Below are 23,399 nucleotides of genomic sequence, written 5' to 3'. Positions count from 1 at the left end.
ATTACATTTGTGAATTAGCTTGACTCTCTACACAGTTATTGCGCTGACCCGCGACTGACCCAGACATGTGCGGCTAGTCATTGCGGCATCCCACGTAAAAAAAGAACTCAGACACATGTTTACGTAGAGCGTAGATCATTTCGCATTACGCTGATGTTTCGTACCTTGACGTACTGTCAAGAGGAAGTCATTGCATGCCACATCCGTATCTTTTGTATAGTTAAATATATATACATATACTGAATGCTTTCCTAATAAATAAAATTTCAGCGGAACGCATTTACATTTATAGTCTAAGTTATGCGAGCGCGTTCGCATAAATAAGATTATGTTTGGCCCATTTTCACCGGAAATTGCCTCGCTCAACATAAACTCGTGGCGCTCGTGGGTCCTACTGTCGTGGCTCAAGAACCTGTGGATCCTACTGTCGCACGTGTTCCACCTGCCTTCTCAACCGTTGGCGTGGCGCCGATGACATTTGCTCGCTTGCCATGGTTCACGCCCGGGTTCGATTCCTCCCGGAGGGCTAAATTTTTTTTCAGTTTCTTTTTTTACGTGGTTATCCTTTCGCGTCCGGACCCAGCCAGTCAGGTCAAATTGGGTAAGGGTAGTTAAGGAATGGCTAACGCGTTAAATTCGTTTACGAGTCAGCGCCTGCTTTGTGCCTTTCTTCGTCCTGGGTGCGCTGTTACAGACGCTAAAGTTGCCTGACTGGTCAGTTTCTGTGGTTCCCGCTTACACGACGACGCCGTCCGTACTCCTCCGCGCAGGGCAACGGTGGTGCGTCGGCGCCGGTCAGCAAGAGCCTGCTGACCATGGAGCAGCGCCAGCAGTACGAGGAGCAGGGCTACCTGGTGGTGCAGGGCCTCATGCCGGCCGGACTGATGGCGCAGGTCAGCCGGATGGACATCGCCCTGGAGCAGAGGCAGAAGCTGGATGCCGAGGCGCAGGAGAGGCTCGAGAGGACCATGCGCGACCTCCTGTCCCAATACCGGCGCACCTCGCAGGTGACGGGAGCCAGATGCGGCAGTCGCAGACAGGAGAACATGTTGCGACCTCGAAGTACCGCGACCCAATGTCGAGCGTAGCTGTTTCTTCCGAGTAGTTGCAATAAGTTTGGTTGCGTCGAATTAAATCATACATTTTAAAACGCTGCTCCTATATGACTGGTCTGTTTGGACACTTGCCCGTATATGACCTTTTCTATAGCGGTTGTTAAGGATTTTTTTTTACAAAAGCAGTAGTTCTGCACACCAATTGTAATTCGCCAGGACGTTCGATGAAATATAAACAACGTGCCTCGCGTAGTTCAACCAAGGAGACCGGAAAGGAGCAACCACGTGCCGCGTATAACGCACGAAAATTGGCAGGAGACGAGTACTCGGTAACATTATTTTGAAAGCGCGCTATTGACTTTCACGCTTGAAACTTTGGACCGGCACACGTCAGCTAGCTCTGTAGTAGCTGCCAGCCCCTCTTAAATACAAAAAATTTATTCTGTTTTAGATATTTCCAGGAAAGCGAGGAAACCTTGTGAGCGTCTCGTATAATGCCCCTAAACGAGCCGTAAATGAGAGTTCAGCAATTTTTATTTAATTCGTAATTAATATACGCATTTCAGACTTTGCCTACGTGCCGACCCTAAGCATTTCCTCAAAATATAAACTTCGTTAATGATCTAGCCATTTTTCCCTGCAATCCGTGAAAACTGGCATATAACGTTGTCTTTCTTTAGCACTTCTAGTCACATTAATAGCTTCATTGTTAGATCGCTTCTTTCGGCGCGATCGTATACGGCCCCCGTTCAGCACACCGAATCATACAGGCATCGAATTTTCGGTGCTCTCAACGTCGCCGGCGTGACATATACGTCTTTGCCTAATGCTACCTGGCACGCTGGAAGCGCCGGGCTTATATCCGCGCCATTACAGTTGATTCATTAACTGCATTTAACATACTGCATTCAGCGTAGCGCAAGGGGCGTCAAGGTGGCGGGTAAGGTGAAAACACAGCGTTACCACCAACTGACAGAAACAAGACAGCGGTGGTCACGGATCTATGTAGCTAACTGAGATCACCGTCGGAGAGGTGAACGTCTTGTTCGCGAGCCCTGGTCAATCCAAAACTATGTTCAGCTGCATATACTTTTCTGCGTGAAAGTTCTCGCCGTCTGTATACGAGCGAGCCCCAATATGCTCGCTCGCATTTGCACAACATGGCAGCAATATATAACACGGCTATATGCGCCGAGAACGCTTCATGATCTATCGGTGGTGCCTAGTGACACCACGCCAGACGTGTTGTCCAAAACCATGGCCGCCGTGACGTCACCCCTGTAGCTCTAGTGCACGCGTAGTACACCAAGGGCCAGACAAAACGATATTGGTTGTTCCCATTACTCTGGGGAAACCGTCGATATACAGCGGGGTGCAATGTGGGCACCACCTATTATTGTTCGGCCGTCCAGCGGATTACGTTTGCTCGGTCGTTAGCGTCTATATGCGAAAGTGGCTGCGACGAAAGTGGATTGCTGTTCACTGTCGTTTCTGTGACACACAAACAGTTGGTTTTCGGCACGAGCGTCGGCAAACGTCTCCAACATCGACAAAGACTCTCACCAGCGCAGGCACTTCACTACTTTCTTGCTCTGGCGCGGCTGCACACTAAGAAATGGGTCACAGCGAGCGGGCGCGATTTTCGTTTCCTTCCAAGAGACGCGAACACCGAGAGAAAACGACGTCATTGGCGTCGTCTGCTTCCGGTTGCCTGCCGTCTGTCGGCGTTCCACTCGGCTGAAGTAGCCGCCATAGCTGAAGGGGCGGAAACTCGGAAAGAGCATGCGCAGTCGACGCTTCCGTGTGCGCACACGTCTGGAACAGCTCTGCCCCCGATGACTGACACTACACGCCTTCAGCACAATGACACAAGAAAGGGAAGACGGAAGCGTATAGCTGGGCGTTGGGTCGTCTGGCCGCCCGTAACGACAAACCGGTTGGCACACGCACACGCTAAGCATACGAGCGATTGCCTATGGGAGAAAAAAAACATCTCACAGTTTCTCCAAAAGGGCGAAGCAATTTATGCGATAGCAACATATTGGAATGTTACACGAAATATAAGACTCGTAGCTGTAGTGGCAGCATGAATTGAAGTAAACGTAACCTGCCCAAGTAAAAACGAGCTCTTGTGCTATGGGTCGTCTATTTTAACCCTGCCGTGGGACTATTTCATTTATGTTTATTATTTAAAGCAAACGTCTTTCTTAGCGAGTTTACCGCTACTTTTCCGTGTCGGATTTGTTTCAAACCTTTTTCCTGGGCCGACCCCGGAGCTAGTGCACAGACGCGCCAATAAAATTATATCATTTTCAGGTTTAACCGATGTTGGCATTTCGCACTTCTAATATTTAAGTCTGGGAGGATTTAAGTTAGAACGCATACGCTGTCGGTGTTTTGTTTCGTGACATTTGTTTGTGGGCTGACATTCTCGAAGTTCTGAGGAATAATTTTGTCATGAATGTGAGACCTGATCTGAGCAACATTAGTGATGCAATAGTGTGGCAAAATGAACCGCATGTACCGCATGTCATGTAGCATATAGCCTAAATACCTAAGTATACCTAAAATACGTAAATATATACGGAACCTCGACGTGACGACAACGGCGAAAATTCACTTGGAGTGTCCATATAATTGCAATAAAAGGAGCACGAATCCTATGGTGAATTCCGCTGGTAGGTCTGGAGCAGTCGCCCGAATCCTCGAGCGGGCGCTCGGATTTTAACGCGATAGCGTTAAGGGCCCCCGTGTCGCAGAAAATCCAGTATCGGCGCCGGGTGTCCCGTGGGCGAAACATCGCCGTGAATATTCTATACGGCACTAAAGTTCTTCTTCTATCACTAAATTTTCTCATAATTTGTCTTACATTCTTTAGAAAGTTACTGCTCGGTATTTTCAGAATGACAGCCCGCAAACAAATGTCATGAAACTCAACACCGACACCGCATGCCTTTTATGTTAAATCATCTCAGACTGAAACATATTAAAGGTGCGAAACAATAAGAGAAGATCGGCCCACGCAAGTGGCCGCATCTCTACCAGAAAGCTGGCCTTGGTGCATAGCGTTCGACGCCAGCGTTTCCCGGTAAACATTATGGATACATAAGCTGCAGTTGCCGGGAAGCGTGGGAATCAGTCAGGCATGTTTGAATGCTATCGCCTTGCACTCTTAAAGGCGAAGCCTAAGCGTCCTCCAGATTTTTTTGCAAATCCGCAAACAGGCCACTCTGCGCCGGAGCACAGCGGAAGCCATCACGTGCGCAATCGGTTCCGGAAATGGGGTCCCGCTTTCGCTCGTGGCGTTCACATGGTTAGTGAAGTCGCCGTCCCCGAACGTGCGTTTTCATTGCCTGTGCGCGACTTTCGCAAGCATTCGTGTGCATGGTACACTACGGAGGTGACGCTGAATGCGCGTCATGGCGATGTCACACGGCGATGTTTAGAACTGCCGCTGCCGCCAAAACTAGACTCCTCCTGCACCTCCCGACATGCCCTTGAAGTTCCGGCTGAATCTGTAACCCAACGCCTGAGCAAGACAGAACGCTCTGATGTGAAGCCAGTTGTTCCGAAACTACCAGTAGAACACATGAACCCGCTCCAGATCTACCCGTCGAACACGGATTATTCGCTGCGAAGCAAAAAAAACGTTTGATCCGGACCTACTAGTAGAATTCAACATTAGCCGTTCTCACTAAATCTGTGCAAGTCTGCAGTAGCTAGAGCTGACGTCATGCGACCAGTAACCAAGTTCAGAAAGTCCGTCGTGCTCAAGAAAAGTTTGTGAAATAAATATTAGTCATGCAGCCGCTTGCATTACCCGAACGCTGTATATTAAATGAAACGCACATGAAGTTAAAATGATGAGGAACCAGTTCAAACGGCGATGGTTCTTGGTATCAAGCACGGGACCACTGCCGAATCAAAACACAAGCTTTTTGCGTTAATTACCACACGGAAACCTGGCGCTAATGTGAGCGTGAACAGGAGACATGACCGCAAAGCATGTACAGATATGGATAAAATTTGTCCTTCTGGCGTCGAACATCCTTCTGTCTTCTTGCGTCAACCTTTCTGAAGCTAAATCGACATCTGGAAAAGTTTTTGCGTTATTTATTAGTGTCAAATCAGCCTCAAAACGCTACTACTCGACAATTTTCAGAACACTGCACTGAAACCCGGTCGCCGTACATTGGGAACGAACCCGTGGTCTCGCGCATAGAAAAGAAACGTCATACCCCCTAAGCCACACCATTTCACGAGAAAGAAAGAGAATAAACAATGGTCGAAAAAGAAGTCTGGGGTTTTACATGACATCCACGATCTGGTTATAAGGCACGCCGTAGTGAGGGACACGCCACAGTGGATTTTAACTACCTAGGGTTTTTTACCGTGCACCCACTGTACAGTACACGAGCGTTTTGGTTTTTTTTTTTTTTTTTGCATTTCGCCCTCACAGAAATTTGGCCGCCATGGCCGAGATTCGATCCCGCGAGCTCGCGCTTACAGTGCAACGCCAAATCCCCTCAGCAACCACGGCGGGGGAACAATCGTCATTTATACAGTCATTACAGACAACTTGTACGACAAATATACAAAAAAAAATCGCGCTATTGCCCCGTACTCACGGCTTAGCACTATAAAAACGAGGAAGGCCTGCCGGAAAGATCAGCCGCACTATGAGGAAAAGGTGGCGACAGAACAGCCCAGCAACGAGCGGCGTTGTCGCACTTGTACCTGCCTGCGGAGAGCCGTCGAACCGACGGAGAAGCCCTTTGGTCGGGAGTTGGAAAGCCCACGATATGGCACACACATCGTTAAGACGAGATCGTCATGTCCGAGGAATGAATTCCACCGAGGGGCGTTCCGCGGTTTACACGGCTTTCGCCATGCCGTCGATGCTACTAACCCGAATGTCAACAACACGCGCTGGGAACCGCCTATCCTCCGCAGTATTAGGTCATGCTGAAACAGCGCTAAAGGCGAACACAAAGAGAAGAAACAAGATGGCATTGTCTCTTCGCGTTCGTCTTTGATGCTGTCTTATGATGTTGCCCCATCGACTCGCCCAGTTAGCCTTACTTTTTCACTATTAGAACTTACTCTCTCGCCCGCTTAACATCCCCGAGCAGTTGGTCGAAGCACCGTTCTTTTAATAGTCATCTTGTAATCTTCATCGTTAACCTGAGTCGCCATTTGGGCGATTTCGCGATCTACACGGCTATACATACGCGACGGCGACGAGCGACGCTGTCTCTTGTTCTCTATGTCTTGTTCTCTTGTTCTAGTCACTCGATCGCTCGTTTATGATTTGTCAGAATCCGCCGCTAGCCTCCCGGAAATGCCTCGAGCGACTCGCCAACGGGACATTTGTTGACTGAGCACGTGCTTCCACTAGGTCGTCGCTCCTTCGTGTCTTGTGGCGGAACGCAAGTCCCCTCTTTGGTCGGTGCAGCTCGGGGTATTGCGCGTGCGTGCCCGTCGTCGCTGCCGCATCTTGTGCAACTCCAGACGAAATATACTAACAAATGCTGTTTCCGTGGGTTTATTTCACGAATGAAAAGTTGCAAAAACATTTTAAGTTCGGTGCCCCAGGATGCGCTAGATTCCGTGTGGTTAGTTAAGAGCGCTATACGAAAACACGGACTAATCTAGTCTAACTAGATTAACTAGTCTAGTCTAACTAGACTAACTAGTCTCCTCTCAAGTATGCAAAACCAACTCGCCCGCATCAAGCTTCTGCTGCTAGTTAGAGTTGTACAAGGCGAAGCGTTCTGGCTGCGGCGTGCGGCCGCTCGATCCCCGAAACCGCGCGCCGTTTGAGACATGGCCGCAAGAAAAAGGTTGTACAATAACTGTCCGCGGTATTTCACGTACTCGCGGGCATGTTGGAGCGGATAGTACGAGCCCACAATTAAGACAGACGTTTACGCACAAAAAGCGCCGATGCGCACGGCCAAGAATCATATCGTACTGCCTCCTCGTCGCATCGCCTGCAGCCGTCGCTCGCATACTGGTTTTGCCGGCAAGCAGCCAAAGCGATCCTTGTGGCGTCGCTCGGCTGAAATAAGGTTTATGATTTAAGACGTGTCCAAGCCTGCAATGATATGAAAACTTTGCTTTTCACCCCCCACCCCTCCCCGAAAAAGAAAGAGTTTCTCGGAGCTAATGCAGATCTTTAGCCTCCCTCTTTCTTTATGGATATATACGCAGGTTGTGGACTGGGTGGAACAGTTCTGCGGCGCCAAGGTCCTCTCCCTCGGCGCCATGTACGTCAGCGTACCACCAGGTGAGAAAGGCTATAGTCTCCTCTCCCGCTTCTGTCGACATTGCAGAAATGGATGGTTAGCGCTTGGGTGGGAAGAGGGCCCATCGATGCCAGCGGAGCTAAGCGACGCGACGTGGTATTGAAACGATGGAAGAAAAAGTCAATTCCCTTTTTCAACGTCCTCCATGGATTCGCAGGCATCAGATGGGGAGGCATGACATCATCGTTAATGCGTACACACTACGCACTCATCGGGCACAAGATTGAATACTCTGCTCCAGCACTTCGTGGCCTATCCCGCAGCTCAGAAGAAACCCTTCAGCGACTCTTAGCCAGAAGCCTCTGTGCATGTTTAGGCGTCCTTCAGGCATTCGCCAGTTCCTTAGTTGTTGCAGAGTCTCGCCAGCCCTCGTCCCAGACAGTAATATTTGTGGAGGCGTGCCGTCACTATTTTGGCTCGAGCACTCAACATGTCAACCATCCCATTTGCCAAGTGCCACACGGAACGATCACGTGGAACAGCCGAGATGGGGCAAAGGTGTACGAAATCATAGAACAACGCAGAAACCTCCTACCGGTACAGCAGTATCGGCAAGCGGACGTCTCGCGTCCTCATTGGCTTCTCCACATTCCAAATATTTACCCTTCAATACTAGGAACTGCGTGTCACTTAAAGCTGCCGGTAATAGAATCGAAATATCTAACATTGTCACGTATTTATGCATAGCACCAAGACCGCATCATGCATGCGTTAATTAAATGTCTACCGCAGGGTTCTTGATTCCAGTTTACGGGCAACAAGTAGCATACAAACTGTCTCACGTTATTCTATCAGCCGCTGCCGAACTTTACCTAATTCTCTCTGCAGTGAAATTTATATGTTCGCAAACACAGCCATGACAATGGGTATATTTAAGCGATTCTCAAGCATCACTACTCTCCATAAGAAACATTAGCTTTTGCTCATCGAATAATGCGTTAGCATGTAGAATACAAAAGGCTTACTCATTGCGAAAGTACAACAGCATGATGTAGTACTCCGGTGGGCACCTAGTCAAGGCGTAATTGCAAGGAATCATGCTTTAGCGCAGAAGGCTAATAAAAAAGATTAAATTTTGCTCCTTCCCTTATGAAAAAGAGATCCGCGTTGCGCTATTTACAAATATGTGCTCGAATTACAAGAGCGACTTGGTTTAATAACGGGGCGCAATGCTCAACATGATTAGGATCGATCCAGCTAGCAAGTTCGCCATACCAATCGAGGTAATCGAGCTATAGAAACAATAACACATAGATCACAACTCGGCACAGCCTGCACAAAGTGCCTCTTATGCAGGATCAGAAAAGCCAGCAGTCCATTTCGGTCCTGTGAAGAATCTGATGAAGATATAGAGCCCCTTCTCTTACACTGCAACAAACACTCGACCTGCTGCCAAATGTCAAAAAATCACATATTCTTGATAGAAGACCGTTGATATTGGAGTAACTCTTGGGTGTCTGGCCAACATAAAAGTCCCAAATACGGGCAGTACGCGCATATGCAAAGTTGCTCGATGAAACGATATTCGCGGGAAAATATTAGAAATTTAGAACAGCTTCGAAGATGCAGGACCTCTTAAATCGTCCTGTTTCTATTCTATCGTCGATTAGTAAAGTTGTTGAGAAGTTATTTTGTAAGCGCCTAAATAATTACTTTAAAAATTTAATTTGTTTCAATCTTCTCAATTTGGTTTTCGTGCTGGCAGTTCGACTAACTTAGCTTTAATATCCCTAACCGACTACATTCCTCACTCGATTGATACGGGTAACTTCGTAGGTTCGGTATTCTTAGAGTTCACTAAAGCTTTTGGTACAATTAATCATAGCATACCTTTTACTAAGCTAGAAGCCCGGGGAATTACCGGTCCAGTACTAAAACTCCTAAAAAGTTACCTACATGATAGAGAACAAACAGATTTTTTGAGGTGCTTATTCTGATACTAAAGTTATTAACCAAGTTGTACGGCAAGGCTTCATACTAGGTTCCTTACTATGCTCTATTTGTATTAATGATTTACCCACTTGTCTTAAGTCGGCACATTGTGTACTATACGCAGACGATACTACTATCTCGTTTAGTGACAATTCTTTAACAACCTTAATCCTTAAACTAAACAGTGAGCTTGACCTTATTGCTGCTTGGAGTTCGTCCAATCATTTAATTATATATCCTTCAAAAATTCGATTCATGATTTTCCGTTCGAGCCATAGAATACTACCTGGCTTACCTGAGGTAATCGCGCTAGATGGTCATCACATTCCCGTCTCCGACTGTGTATCATTTTAGGGCATAAAATTAGATTCTAACCTTAAGTTTTCTCAACACATTGCCTTCATTAAGCAAAAGTGTACCTTCGATATTAAAGCATTAATCAAATCAAAAAACATATTTCTCTAAAGGGGCATTATTAGCATTATACTTTGCCTTCATTCACAGTTACATTAATTATGGCATTGTTTCCTGGTGAAACACATATAACTGTAATATCTCGTCTAATGAGCACTTACAAAACCAAGCAATACGCATTATCACTAACAGTGGGTTTTTCACGAGTGCTACTCCACTAATTCGTGAAAATAACATCATTGTTGTAACGAGCTTGTTCAACTATCATATAATAATTATGTTTTATAAATTACTTACTAAACAGCTCTCATGCCAATTCATTGATTCTAGGCACCTCTTCAATAACAATAACACCAGGTTCGCACGTAACTACAATTTTCTACTACCTATGGTTCATTCTAACCATGGAAAAATGAGATCATCATTCACTGCTATAGAACTGTGGAATGGTTTACCCGTCAGCATTAAATCTTCATCCTTTCATACATTTAGGCATGCCCTTCAGCTGTTTTATATGTGTAACTAAGTTTACGTCATTCATTACACTACATTTGCCATTTGTGTGTAATCCCAGTTTTTTTTATGCACTATAAGCATGTATACATACAATTTGTTTTCGTTGGCTTTATATTTCTTTGTTGCATCTTCCATTGTGCTTGTTTGTTTTAGTTAGCTTTTTCTTCTTTAATGCATCTCTACATTGTTATATAGTTAACGAAGGGTCCCGTTGCAGTCTTTACTTTGGGACCCTCGTCTGTATATTGTCTTTTACCCATTCATTCTATTTAAAGAATAATAAACTGAAACTGAAACTGAATTAATTCAGACATCGACGTTTGCGAGATTTGTGACAACATAGAGCTCAAATATGTAACCTTGTACGTGCATTGTTCATAGTACATTCCTATACTGTGGCGCCCATGTTTTATTTTTATTTTACGTGGATTACATTGAACTTGTGTTCTAGCTTCTGGACTTGTATTGTGAACGTGCCGCTCATTTGTCACGATATGTGAACTACTCGTGGGAACTTGTCCTTGAGTGCTTTTGGATCGCTATGGCTTTGTTGTTCTCAGGGGGTTTCTCTATTTAGTCCGTGTGCGAGCAGACGAGTAGCCGGCGCCTCTACAAGTTGTAAAACTCTCTTTGCACACTCTAATTTTATTTAAAAGAAAGTGGCACTCTATGTGGGAACACAAGAGAGAAGAAGGAGGAGGCAACTGAATTGAGCTATGATCTGATTTTATGGCGCTAAGAACCTTGGAATCTATAGAACCTTAAAAGAGACAACGCCAAATGTTCTGGCATACCTAGATATGTAACACAACACGCGTAATCGACAAAATCAACATTTTCAATTCCGCATGGCTACAGAGCCAGAATGCTACAGCGTTTGTAGCAGACTGAATTAAAGAAAGAAAAAAAAACTTTCATTCGTATTTGAATGGTATGTCCCTGTCACAGTTGACCAGCGCACATAAGCTGCAGCCCATTCTGGAACATGGTAACTAAGCCTGCTTATTCGCTATAGATAATGCTGTTATGAACACTTGCGCCAAATTCTATTCGCCTAACTGTCCCAAAGCCAATTATTTTTACTCGAAAGCAAACTTTCTTTTCCTTCAACTACCTCACGACCATGTTTTGCGCACATTCGCAGATAAACGCGAGGGCCACTGACCGGGTTTCTTTAGACGTCACAACTAAGCGGCGCCTGCGACAGAGGCAGAAAACTAAGAAACGTGATAATAAATGACGAGGCTGCCCTCACTCACTGGTTGCACCGTCAAAATGGCAAAATAGTATGGGCTCCGAGACCGAGAGATGCGACAAAGAAAAAATCGAAGTTCTCGCCCTTTTACTTGGCAGCGACCCTCTTCCCTTTTACACGTTGCTGTTTACCATAAAGTTTCTGGCAACATGTACTGAAGGACACTTTACGCTGACATTCTTTAACTACTTTAGAAGAGGATCCCGACCACTTGTTCATGGATTTTCCCTCCATTTGATAACAAGCATTGCAAATCTATCGGACTCGTTTTTGATTGCGCGCGTGTGCTTAACTACGATCATCGTCCACAGTGCAATGCTCGTTTTACGGTCGCTTTTCGTATTCAACATCCAGAACAAATCCGGTTTAGCATGTGATCTGGAGGTAGTGGTTGTTGTGCTGATGACGACGACGTAATAAGAACATTCCTGTACGTTTCCCGTGTGTCTATAAATTATCCCACCATATTGCATGCTATCGGCGTGAGGTAATTCACCTGGCCCTCACACCTATGTCATATCCGTGCTCGCCACAGCAGGCGGCGCCGGCCAACTGGCGCTGCACCAGAACGCCAACTTCCTGCCGTTCCCGGAAGAAGAGGAACGCGTGGTGTCCGTGTGGACGGCCATCGACTGCCCCGGTGTCAACTCCCTGTTCGCCGTGCCCGGCTCCCACAAGGGTCCCGCCCTGCAGCACAGCGTCGAAGACGTGCGTACATCTATCGCCGCCCGGCTGTCCTCCTTGCTTGCTTTTCTCTCTCTTCCACAACGGTAGCTGTTAAGAGGACACTTCCTTCCGAGTTCACCGCGTATCTCGCAGGTATCATCACCGTGTTGGCCGCCATCCCGCTTTTATTGCAGAAGGAGTTGGCGGAATTAACGCACCTCACTACCGACATATTCATTACCGTCGGGTGTGCTAGAAACGTGGTGCGGACAAAGCATCGCAACAAATACTCTCCGTGTACGTTGCCGTTCACCCAGGATTCGGTCCTAAATCCACGATGCGTGAGCCATAGTGCCGTAATCATCATCGTCGCAACGTCATTGTCGCACCGTCGTCACCATCGTCGCCGTTACCGCCGTCTTTGTGCCGTTTTAAGCTACGATCACCGAGTGATGCTAAACAATTCTTTTAAACAGCCGCTATTACCTACTAATAAGAAAAAAATCAGAAAGGGACATCACTACAGATTATGGCCCCTGTGCCCATAATTGGTAACAATTAATTTACTACATTATGTATTCTCTTCGTAATTCGTAGAAAAGCCGTCGCGTCATCGCTTCCACGGGTATCAGCCAATTTTCGCGACGTACGGTAAGAACAGAAGAACGCATAACAGTCAGGCCCCGGGCAGCAAATTCAGATAACGCCACAAGGTGGCGTTGCCGTGGTGCCTAAAGATTGGTGGAAGAAAAGTAAAGAAACGACAAAAAAAGGGAGAGGTACAAAATCAAAGTTCACAATAGGGGGTCAGAAAATTCGGTTACGAGAATGGATCCAGCGTTTTCTTTTTCCTTCTTTTATTTTTCTTTTTTTTACCTACGTAGGACATTAGACAGTATAACAGCAAGAGCTTGGTGGCGCAACCCCCCTCCCCATTCCAAAGGGGACGCTCATAACATCCATTCATCCATCCGCGAACTAAGCGAGAAATGTTGAGAGTATTGGTAGAAAAAAAAAAGTCTGTAAGAGATGAAGCCGGTGCCGTTACAGGCGTGGTAACCTTGCAATATAGAGACATTGGTTTTAACGAAGACGAAATAATGTAAACATCGGCAAGATTCCAGACTACGATAGATGTAGGGAAACCCCATTATAGCTGAAGCCGGATAGGCTACTCTTTGTAGTCACCCTCTTTCGAAAGGAAATACCCTTAAAGGTTGCCATCGTCGCTGTATCAACAACGCATCTTTACGACAACGCAGGGCGTCATAATCGACCCCATGTTCGAGGACGTCGGTGCTGTGGCCGTGGACGCGCCGCCCGGCGACGCGGTGTTCATCCACCCGAGGCTCGTACACGGAACGGCTCCCAACCGATCCAGCGCTCATCGCAAGGTATACCCGATGCTTCGTCAGTAAAGGGGCCAGACATATAGACGAGTCCTGCAGCTAAACCTATAGCTCGGCCTTGACTAAAATTCGCGTGGGCGTTGTATTTCATGGTGCATGTTGTTTAATACCTTGTTTTGACGCACTGTACTTGCATATGCTTCATCCATAACAAACCGGAATTGCCTGTTGTCTGTGCGGATGCCAGACGAAAAACATCGATTCTTTTGGCAGTGCAGCATTGTCGCCATGTTTCGCCATTGCGGCAAATATAAAGTGCTGCGTTATTTTGTTTGTGCGTGCGTGTGTGTGTGTGTGTGTGTGTGTGTGTGTGTGTGCGTGTGTGCGTGCGTGCGTGCATGTGTGTGTGTGTGTGTGTGTGTGTGTGTGTGTGTGTGTGTGTGTGTGTGTGTGTGTGTAAGTGAGTGAGTGAGTGAGTGAGTGAGTGAGTGAGTGAGTGAGTGAGTGAGTGAGTGAGTGAGTGAGTGAGTGAGCGAGCGAGTGAGCGAGCGAATGAGCGAGTGAGTGAGTGAGTGAGTGAGTGAGTGAGTGAGTGAGTGAGTGAGTGAGTGAGTGAGTGAGTGAGTGAGTGAGTGAGTGAGTGAGTGAGTGAGTGAGTGAGCGAGCGAGCGAGTGAGCGAGTGCGCGCGCGCGCGCGTGTGTGTGCGTGTTACGCTAACACCTTCACAAACTTTCCTGCTCCTTCTGTTTTGCAGGAAATGATTTCGCACTACGCCCACTGCAACGTCCGGTATATTGACAAGCCATCGTCCAACAAGGTTGTCACCTGCAATCCATATTACGCTCCGAACATTTCACTGTATTACTTCCCCGTTGAACCTATTACACTGCCGTTCGCACTTAACACCGAAGGCAACATAGCAATAATAACAAAGTAAGCAAGGTTAACATGGCAAGTATTTAGGAACAATGCATGTCTGCCATATAAAGTACGAGAGTAATACAAGCAAATCCAGTATATACTACACAAACAATAACTAAAATTCTTTAAAGTAAGGACGAAAGACACGGAAACATAAGTCAATCAGAGTACAACATGAAAAGCGCATGCATACACAAAGACATTGAAAAGTTAGTGCAAAATAAATACGGTTATAATATACGTTCAAAGCAGCGCAGCTGTAGCTATGAGTGTTGTCAAATATTTCTTGACATCCTTCTTGAATGCTAGTGTTGTGCGGCAGGTTTTAATTTGAGGTGTTCATTTGTTCCAGTGTTTAATACCCATAAATATAGAATATTTCGTAATTACTGTTCGTTCACGGAAATTAGAAATCGCTTTTGGATGAACATCTTATATCTTATGAAGCGAAAAAAAAAAGGGGGGGGGGTAAGTGCCGGAATAATAATTGCATGTAAAAACATTTTGTGGTTGAGTATACAGTATATCAGTAAAGTCAATTTATGCTGGAGAATATAACGTAAGGGGTAGTATGTTTAAAGAGCGGCAAACTAGCACTGCGTGCGTCATGGAACTACAGAAATAAATTATGCCCACAGCGTGATTTTATAAATGTGACAGATGTAGCATGTGCGCGGAATATGTGTTTTTTTACCCAAACATGTGAAGTATTATAAGTGTCACTGTATGCATGCGCCATAAAGGGAAGTTATGTGTCGAGGCAAATGGGAGCGATTAAAATTAGAACGCTTTATCCAGAAGCAATTTTATTTGTAACCATATCAGCATGCAAGTTAAACTTAAGGTGGCGTTCTAATAGGACACCAAGAAACACACTATACTACAGGTGAAGGAGAAAGAACATGAGTTTCTAAAATAAGTGGCAAAATGAGATGCTTATGTGTATAAACAAAAACTGAGCTCTATAAGGCTCGTATGAAGTTTCTTACTTGCGCGCAACGAAGACGAATTGCTTAGGTCTGATTTTAGTCGGTTTCTTGCTGTATTTAAGCATTCACTCTTGGTAAAATATAGTGGTATCATCAGCGTACATCTAGACGAAGTACTAGTTAAACATTGAGGGAGGTCATTAATGTACTCGAGGACTAACAGAGGGCCAAAAACGAGCCTTGTGGGAGCTTTTCGTGACGTGTTCATTACGTCAGAGTGAATCACTGACATCCTCAGCCTGCAAGAAGAGTGTGCTATGCGGTCTGAATAACGTAAGACGGCAATGCATGTTCAAGAGACTATTTCCCTAGGCTAGCCGTTTCGCATGACCTAGCATCGACATTCACAGCAGTTTAGCTCACAGGAACCAAATGCAGAATGTACAATTTTGTTCACTGCTGTAAAGGGGGCCGCCGCTATACGGGTGTATGTGTTCAATAATCTACGTATTTATTTATTTATTTATTTATTTATTTATTTATTTATTTATTTATTTATTTATTTGTAATCCAGGTTCGTATCTAACTAGAACGGGCAACCCGGCTACCAGTTCTAACAAAATCTGCAGTGTGCAGTGTGCAGATCGGGGCGATCTCACCAACAAGCGTGGTATTTCGTGTAAAGGGTCAGACTATTGCGATACTTTTTCCAACGTTAGTTCCTACGAACTGCAACTGGAATACGAACAGCCACTTATACCCAAAAGAACTATGCTTTTTCCAAACTGCTCCGTGGAGAAAATAGCTACCGTCTTAAGCCCTGTAAGGAATGCTTCTCTGGATTATTTACGCACGCCGCGATTGTTTTTATCAGTGGTTAATTGGGCGCTATTTTCTGTACGTACTACCCAGGACTACTGGAAGGACAGCGCCTACATCGTTCGCAGCGCCGACAGCCGTCTCTGAAGTGGAAGCGCGTGGAACTCACCGAAGAGCGTGCCGTATCCGCTCTTTGATCTGTGTCCCTGAACCAGGACGATTACTCTACAACTGCGAAGCCTTGTGGATTTCTTAAGTAGTTTTGGGGCTACTTTCAAGTGGATGACTTTTTCCTTCTTTTTTTCTTTTTCTTTTCATCGAGTTGTAATCACGGAGCAATGTAAACCGGTTGACTGTCATCGGTGCTAATATGAACATAGCTCTGACTGCATAGGGTAGCAGTAACTGGGCTTTCTAGCTTCCTTTTGTTATTATTCTTGTTATTATTATTGTTATGATTGTTATTAGATAGGCCTACTGTTTTTAGATAGTCCTATTATGTGACATGATAGATAAGTGCAAAAGCGCAGCCACATCACTCCCGATGTTCAAACATGCCACTGTCCAGACGCAGACGAAGTCCTTTTCGAGAGCAGGCAATGGCGTGATTCGGTGAAGGCAGACATACGCTGAGACAGCACATACGGTAGAGGAAGACATACATACATACATACATACATACATACATACATACATACATACATACATACATACATACATACATACATACATACATACATACATACATACATACATACATACATACATACATACATACATACATACATACATACATACATACATACATACATACATACATACATACATACATACATACATACGTGTGTGCGTGCGTGCGTGCGAGATGTTACGGGGAGGTTTGTGAGCTACGTGCCGGCTTTCCCATGAAGTGACCTATGCATGTCGTTTATTGTTGCGTTAGGCTATTTTGCAATAAAGCTTGTTCTGTTGATCTTGCCTGCCTGATCAGGCTATACCAGCACATTATTTTCACAATAAAATGAACTAAGATACCTGGAAGTCCAGTACTGTTCAATGTGGGTGACACGCAACAAAGCTCGAAGCTGAACAAAATAGCATCGTTCACAATGCTATTTTGTTCACGAGATATTTTGTCATTAACCCGCTGCATTTAATTTGTTAGCGACGCGTTCGCTACCGCGATTTGCCAATGCCTATTGAGTAAACAACTTCGTCTATGCGAGCCCTACTTACACTCGCTCCCTGTATTCATTATTGGTATTGATATTGGTATTGGTATTTATCATTGCTATAGCATTATGTGGATACACAAGGCGCAATCCTGCCGTCGGCGTCGCCGTGAGGTTTCGCATAAAGTCAAAGGGCGATAAAATTTTACCACGCGCCGTATGCTGTATGTGCGAGTGAAAGCTTGCGAGGGTGCTCAAGCCGGCGATCGCGGCTCATGCAATCTCGCGCATGCAACTGAGGAAAGCGGAGAAGAAGCACGCCGTCTTCCGTCGCGCGATAACCTTCGGGGGGAGGGATGGGGGAGGGCGCTTCATACTCCGAGCGTCCCGGGCCGCCGCGCGCGCCCGGCCGGGCCGTTCTATTTTGAAAGCCATCTGCGACGGGTACAGAGTCCGCGCTGCGCTGTGTTTTCGCGTCTTAATTTGCATTGATGCGAGCGGCAGCACGAAAGTCAATTCGCTCGCTGCTTCTGCCGCGTTTCCTCACGGCAGCGATTTGACAGCGAGTTTGTGCGGTCATCGAGTGAAACGTGTTCATGTTTGCTTGTGCGCGCGTGACACCATGCTTCTTCATTTGGTAATTTGCCTATGCTTACAAATTTATACGGCCGATAAAACGACGCTCCTTACTTCGTATAGCTGTCCGCCAATTTGCTATCGCAATCGATGCTTCGCCTTTCGGAAGAAACTGCGACTTTATTTCCCCGGAAATCACAGAAATTTTAGTACCTAATACATAGCACCTAATAGTCCCTAATATGCTTCACGTCTCCCATATGAACCAAACAAAAGGTCACTGCAAGTGACCATTTGTTTGTGACCAACACAACGAAGTTATGTCTTTGGCTTGTGGCTAATCTAATGAAAACTACCAATCTCACGCGGCTCCTGCCATTATGTGAAGAGTGCCGGTTGCCCATAAAATATGAAAATGTGCGCCTTCATAGAAGTCATTGTGCTAATACCGAAGAAGTGATTACTGCAGCCTACAGAGGGGTATTCGCTATTAGCACCACCGACTCCATTAACGTCGATCAACAAGTCTGGAAGGGCACAATGAACCTTCACCAGCATGGGAATACGTATGAACACTGCTGAGCGCTGCTGGGAAAACCGTTTACACCCCGTAAAAAAAAGAGAGCAGGGTCAACTTTCCCCAGTAGGCGAACTTTCCTGAACCGCGCGAAGTTGAGAAACAAATGGGCCCGCCACGAGCGTGTGGAACCCCCTTTCGACCAATCGCGTCCACGGTACGGCGGCAGCGGCCATTTTGCGGCGCCCACCAGGGCGCGACGTCAAGGTGGTTACCCCTGGCTACAGCGCAGACGCCGGTCGAATATCGACGAGCCCGCGCCCGTTCCCGTACTCTGCGAAACGCTGCCCGCTGAAAGCCGCGCGCTGCTTTCTCGCTTGTACAAACTCGGGCGGCACGCGTGCGAGGACCGGGCCGCAGTGGCGCGGAAAACAGGCACCGAGGCCCACTTATCGAGAGCAGGACAGTACGGGGCCGGACAGCAGCCGCTTATACGAGCGGGACGGCTTGGGGGTCACGGCTTGGTTCTGCCTGCAAGACGGCTCCGCCAATATGTGACGCATTTTAAGGAGACACAGTGGACAGTGCCGAAGAGGTAAGTAAAAGCAATGTTCTAACCTTGCCGACTAACCTTCAAAGCGGGTACCCCTATCTTTGCAGTGCGGCGTCAGTCGTCATACGTGACGCGCATCACAACGTTTACCGGGTAAAAGACGAAAGCGAAAAAAAGGCAAGAACTCCCCGGCAGCAATTCGAGCCCTTTTGTTTTTATTTGCCGTACTATAGAGCTGAAGCTAACACCGTCAATTTTCCTGGAGGTTCTTTTCGGCTCATGCCATGAAGTAATATTTACTTCTATTCCGTGCATGTGGCGCTACGTGCGGTACGACTTCGTTCGATCTTCGCGTGGATCTGACATCAGATGCACTACTTCTAAGCAAGAATACGCTTATGCACCAATAAACCTAATCCTTGTCTATGTGGTTGTGAGCCCACTTTATTAGCTCCAGTTCAGTTTTCAGTTCCAGTCTCAGTTTTATTGCCACTTATGTGGAGACTCCAGGTACATTTCTTCCGCCAGCGTCGCCGTGATGTTCCGTATATATAAAGTCCAAGAGCGATAACATCCGCGGCGCGCGCCGTATGCTGTGTGTGCGAGTGAAACGTGCGAAAGTGAGCCGACGATGGCGGCTCAATCTCGCGCGTGCAAGGGAAGAAAGCGGGCAAGAAGCGCGCCGTCTTCCGTCACGCGCAAGGCACCGGGGGAGGGGAAGGGGGGATTTTACTCCGGTGGTGCCTGCGTATGGCGCGGCCGCGCGAGCCCTATCTTGAAAGTGATCTGCGATGGGTACAGAGTGCGCCGAGAGCTAATAACTTCGTGTAAGCTGTTTTCGCCACTTAGTTCGCTTTGAAGCGAAAGGCAGCACGAAGGTCAATTCGCTCGCTGCTGCTGCCTCGCTTATTCACTCCAGCGTTTTGTAGCATTGCAGAGCTACAACTTGTAGCACTTATTAAACAAATGTTAGCAAATGATAAATACCACGGGCTCGTAATCATTTCCCATTCTATGTTTGCGGCCAGTGCTTGTAAATGGATACGCCTTCAGGGAAAAAATAAAAGATGAAAGGCAGAGAGGTTAACGGAAGAAATTGTCCGGTTGGCTACCCTGCACTATGGGAAGAAGTGGTAGGAAAGATTAAGAGAAAGTATGATGTGAATTTATTCGCACAAGCGCGAGGAAGACAACTGATAGCTACAAATTTTCATTCAGTCCTCATCTTTAGAAAAAAAAAACTCTAATTCAGCGATCCGGCGGATGGGATAGGCAAAATTTGTTTCTGGAGAAAAGTAATGACAGTATAGGAGTATACATTCCCACGGAATGTCTGTTGTGTTCTGGTCAAAGTTGAAAACTCTCGTAGTAGAGCGCCGTCTTAGTATCATACGTTGCATCTTTAGCAAGCGCAGACGTTAACACATCTGGACCTATAATGCGCCAACCATAAACTTATAATGCGAAGCAATTATAGAATCATTCCTCAGGTTTGCTTCATTCGTATGGTGTGCGGCCGAATAGTTTCAATAGCTCAATAACGAAAAAAAATACGTGTCCGACGGTGGCATTTTAACCAGGGTTCCCCAGCGCCGGCAGCCCGATTCTCTACTCATTAGACAACATACGCACTTTCTTTTGCCTTCATTGTCAGTCCACATACGCACGCAGGGCGCAATCAAGAGAACCAGAGCCTTAGAAGTCCTTTCTCTGTGCAAGCTAGAGCTATGCATCGGGTTGCATAGCAACACTTTACTTACACAAGCGAGAGCGCGCCGGTTTCCCTTCATCCCTAATTTCCTCGTGGCCACTGGCGCTGAGTGACATTGCACCGCCCTCTAGATTCCCTTAAGTCGGCGGCTCAAAGAACGCTCCCAGTGTACATGCTGCGCAACACCACCACTATAAGCAGTGGGGAGTCGAAAATGTTTAACAGGTTCTTCTCGAAATAAAAAAAGAAGGAAGAAAATGTGATGCGCCTGCTATTTATCCTCCCCCCTCCCCATCCCCCCGCACTTCGAGAAATAGTTCCCTCGAAGCCAGCCGCACAGAGAGGATCGAGGTGCCATGTTGTTCAGCAGCAGTGAGAACTCCGTGGTCGCCCACCCCGCACACGGACAGTCATAATCGTCAAGTGTGTGTGGACGAAGAAAACAGCTCGCAGCACCAGCTAGTCGAGTGAAAAAGCCTCGCTGACCTCGTGTCTCAAGATTTCGAAAGATTTTTCACGAGCTCGTGTATAAAGTACATCTTCGCCAACAACATGTGTGTGAATGTGCCGCTGCATATGTGCATGAATGCCAAGATGTACCAGGAAATGCTGAATGTCTCCCGACTGAGTCCCCTTCAGAGGCACTTATACATGCGACGCTCAAAAAAAGCTCCCGTGGCAGGGGAGGTGTTTTGCGAGGGTGAAGCATCTCAGGAAAGCAAAGGCGGGCACATGGTTACGAAAGGGAGGGTGATCAGAAGGAGAGCGACTACCGGCAGCATGTATACATGTTCTGCCTTTTAAATCATGACGTGTCACGGACTATTATACACATGATGCAGGGGAGAGTTGGCGACGAATTTCACGCACACGCACTAAGCCTTTTAACATTTTTTAACATCCTTATGGAGGTAAGAAGGAAGAAGGGTATTTGACTTGCCTCATTGCCAGCACCTTCATCCTTAAGAGGTAAGATGAAATCATTCATGGGCAAAAACGAAGTTTTCTTTTTGTGCCGGATTTTTGTGCCAAGTAAACATAACGGTAGCTGTGACAGACGACACTATAACTACATGAAATAAACTTTAATACTTCAATAGTACTGTCACTTCATGTTTATTAGCTTTAATGATAGTGCAAAATTCTCGTGTCAGATATTTCGGCGAGCGCCAGGTAGTCAGAATCCATGCAGAGTAATCAGCTACGCCTTCTCCCATCCAGGTGTAGTGTGAGCTCGCTGTTTCCTAAAAATAAAATAAGATATTCTATGGCCTTAACTTTAAGGTTGTGAGCCACGACAAAAGCAGCACCCTTAAGAGTGTAGAAGACTTCAGAGTGGAGCCGCGCAACTCGCTGGCATGCTGGCGCTGGAATGCGTGGTGTAGCCGTGCAACAGCTGCGCGGAAGCACAACGCTTCGAAGTTGGGTGTCAACAAGCATCGGAATAGCGCGAGACTAAGTTGGGGCTGATGCGTGAAATCCGGTGTCAGCGGGTATCGACAGTGACGCAAGAACAACTCGTCGTTCGTCATTAGGCAATGATTTGCATAACATCGATTCCCACGTAGCGTGGGATCTGGGATAATTTTGTTTCGAATTATTGTAATTTCTGTTTAGGCCGATCTGGTGAATCGGTCACGGTTCTAGTAAGACGAAAGAAGAAAGAAGAAAAAAGAATTGTCTAGACCGTGATACGTATGACTTCTTGTTATGTTACAGAAAGTGGACATTCCGGTCAAATAAAAGCTTTCCGAATAAAAATCGCTTCATTATCTCGTCTTGTTCCATCTAGCCTGCGGTCTTGACACTACCCGGTCGTTGAAATAATTTTCTTCAATTCAAGTTTATTTGCATCTATACATGTACAGATGACAGGAGTACAGACAAAAGGCCAACTGAATTCGGCTTGACGGGGTCTGGCACTGTGCACAATAAAGAGAACACGAGCATACAATAATGGATAAACGAGAAAAAAAAGTGAACATTAGTGAACATTGTATAGCAGAAATGCATACGGGTAAAAAAAATCAACGATAGAATGCTGCAAGAAATTATATTACAGAAAGCGAGTAGTATAAAATGATACAAATAATACAGCCTTGAAATTCACATCAATAAATAAGTTATTTACAAGCAGAGAAAATTGGTTAAGCATTCATGGCGTCAGTCTATACCAGAGCAAAACAAAAAAAGGAATTCACAATGCGCCTATTAAAAGGAGAGATAGGTGTCTATTGAGTTTCTGATGAGTTTAACAAAGATGGCAGTGCGTGGCGTAACATTTGTTGACCGTAGTTAGTGCGCGCTTTAGGAACGTACCATGTTTCTCTGCGACGTGTGTTGTAAATGTTAGAATTCATTGTCAATAGAGATAAATGCTCGAAAAATTTCGTGTTCTGTTTTCTCGCAGTAGTGAAACGCTTGAGTAAAATACTACGATATGTGTTTAACGTTAACGCAGCCATGTAACCTTATCGCAATACGAGCAGTTCTTTTTTTCGTGCAGCACATAAGAGTTCAGTGCAGTTCAGTGCAGTGCAGCACATAAGAGCAGTTCTTCTCTTTTATCGTGCAGCACATAAGAGGCACAGTCGGAAAGCTTCGAGCAGAGTTGATTTCTTTTACAGCGCAAAAGTTGGTGCTCTCAATCATATGTCGTATTGTCAGGCTTCTAACAAGCACATAGTGGTAGTCCTGGTCTACTG

General features: G+C 46.1%; 2 protein-coding genes across 6 annotated transcripts in view; both read left to right on the top strand.

Moving 5' to 3' along the window:
* LOC142557668 (phytanoyl-CoA dioxygenase, peroxisomal-like) overlaps positions 1-16,914 on the top strand; it is a 54,965-nt gene extending 38,051 nt beyond the window's left edge. For 2 of the 3 annotated variants that reach the window (XM_075669679.1, XM_075669680.1), the window contains exons 3-8: positions 771-1,007; positions 7,269-7,344; positions 12,016-12,188; positions 13,409-13,540; positions 14,251-14,313; positions 16,259-16,914. In XM_075669679.1, coding sequence (XP_075525794.1) covers positions 771-1,007; positions 7,269-7,344; positions 12,016-12,188; positions 13,409-13,540; positions 14,251-14,313; positions 16,259-16,312 — 735 coding nt within the window. In that variant the 3' untranslated portion in view covers positions 16,313-16,914. The remainder of the gene's footprint in view (positions 1-770; positions 1,008-7,268; positions 7,345-12,015; positions 12,189-13,408; positions 13,541-14,250; positions 14,314-16,258) is intronic. The other variant, XM_075669681.1, reaches the window with a different exon arrangement.
* A 1,822-nt stretch (positions 16,915-18,736) lies between these two features.
* Positions 18,737-23,399, top strand: part of LOC142557667 (uncharacterized) — a 51,388-nt gene continuing 46,725 nt past the window's right edge. For all 3 annotated transcript variants that reach the window (XM_075669678.1, XM_075669677.1, XM_075669676.1), the window contains exon 1: positions 18,737-19,025. The gene's annotated coding sequence lies outside the window, so the exon portion shown is untranslated. The remainder of the gene's footprint in view (positions 19,026-23,399) is intronic.

The sequence above is a fragment of the Dermacentor variabilis genome, chromosome 9 (genome assembly GCF_050947875.1).
Source record: "Dermacentor variabilis isolate Ectoservices chromosome 9, ASM5094787v1, whole genome shotgun sequence".
NCBI classification, from domain to species: domain Eukaryota; kingdom Metazoa; phylum Arthropoda; class Arachnida; order Ixodida; family Ixodidae; genus Dermacentor; species Dermacentor variabilis.
This window is presented reverse-complemented; position numbering and strand designations above follow the sequence as displayed.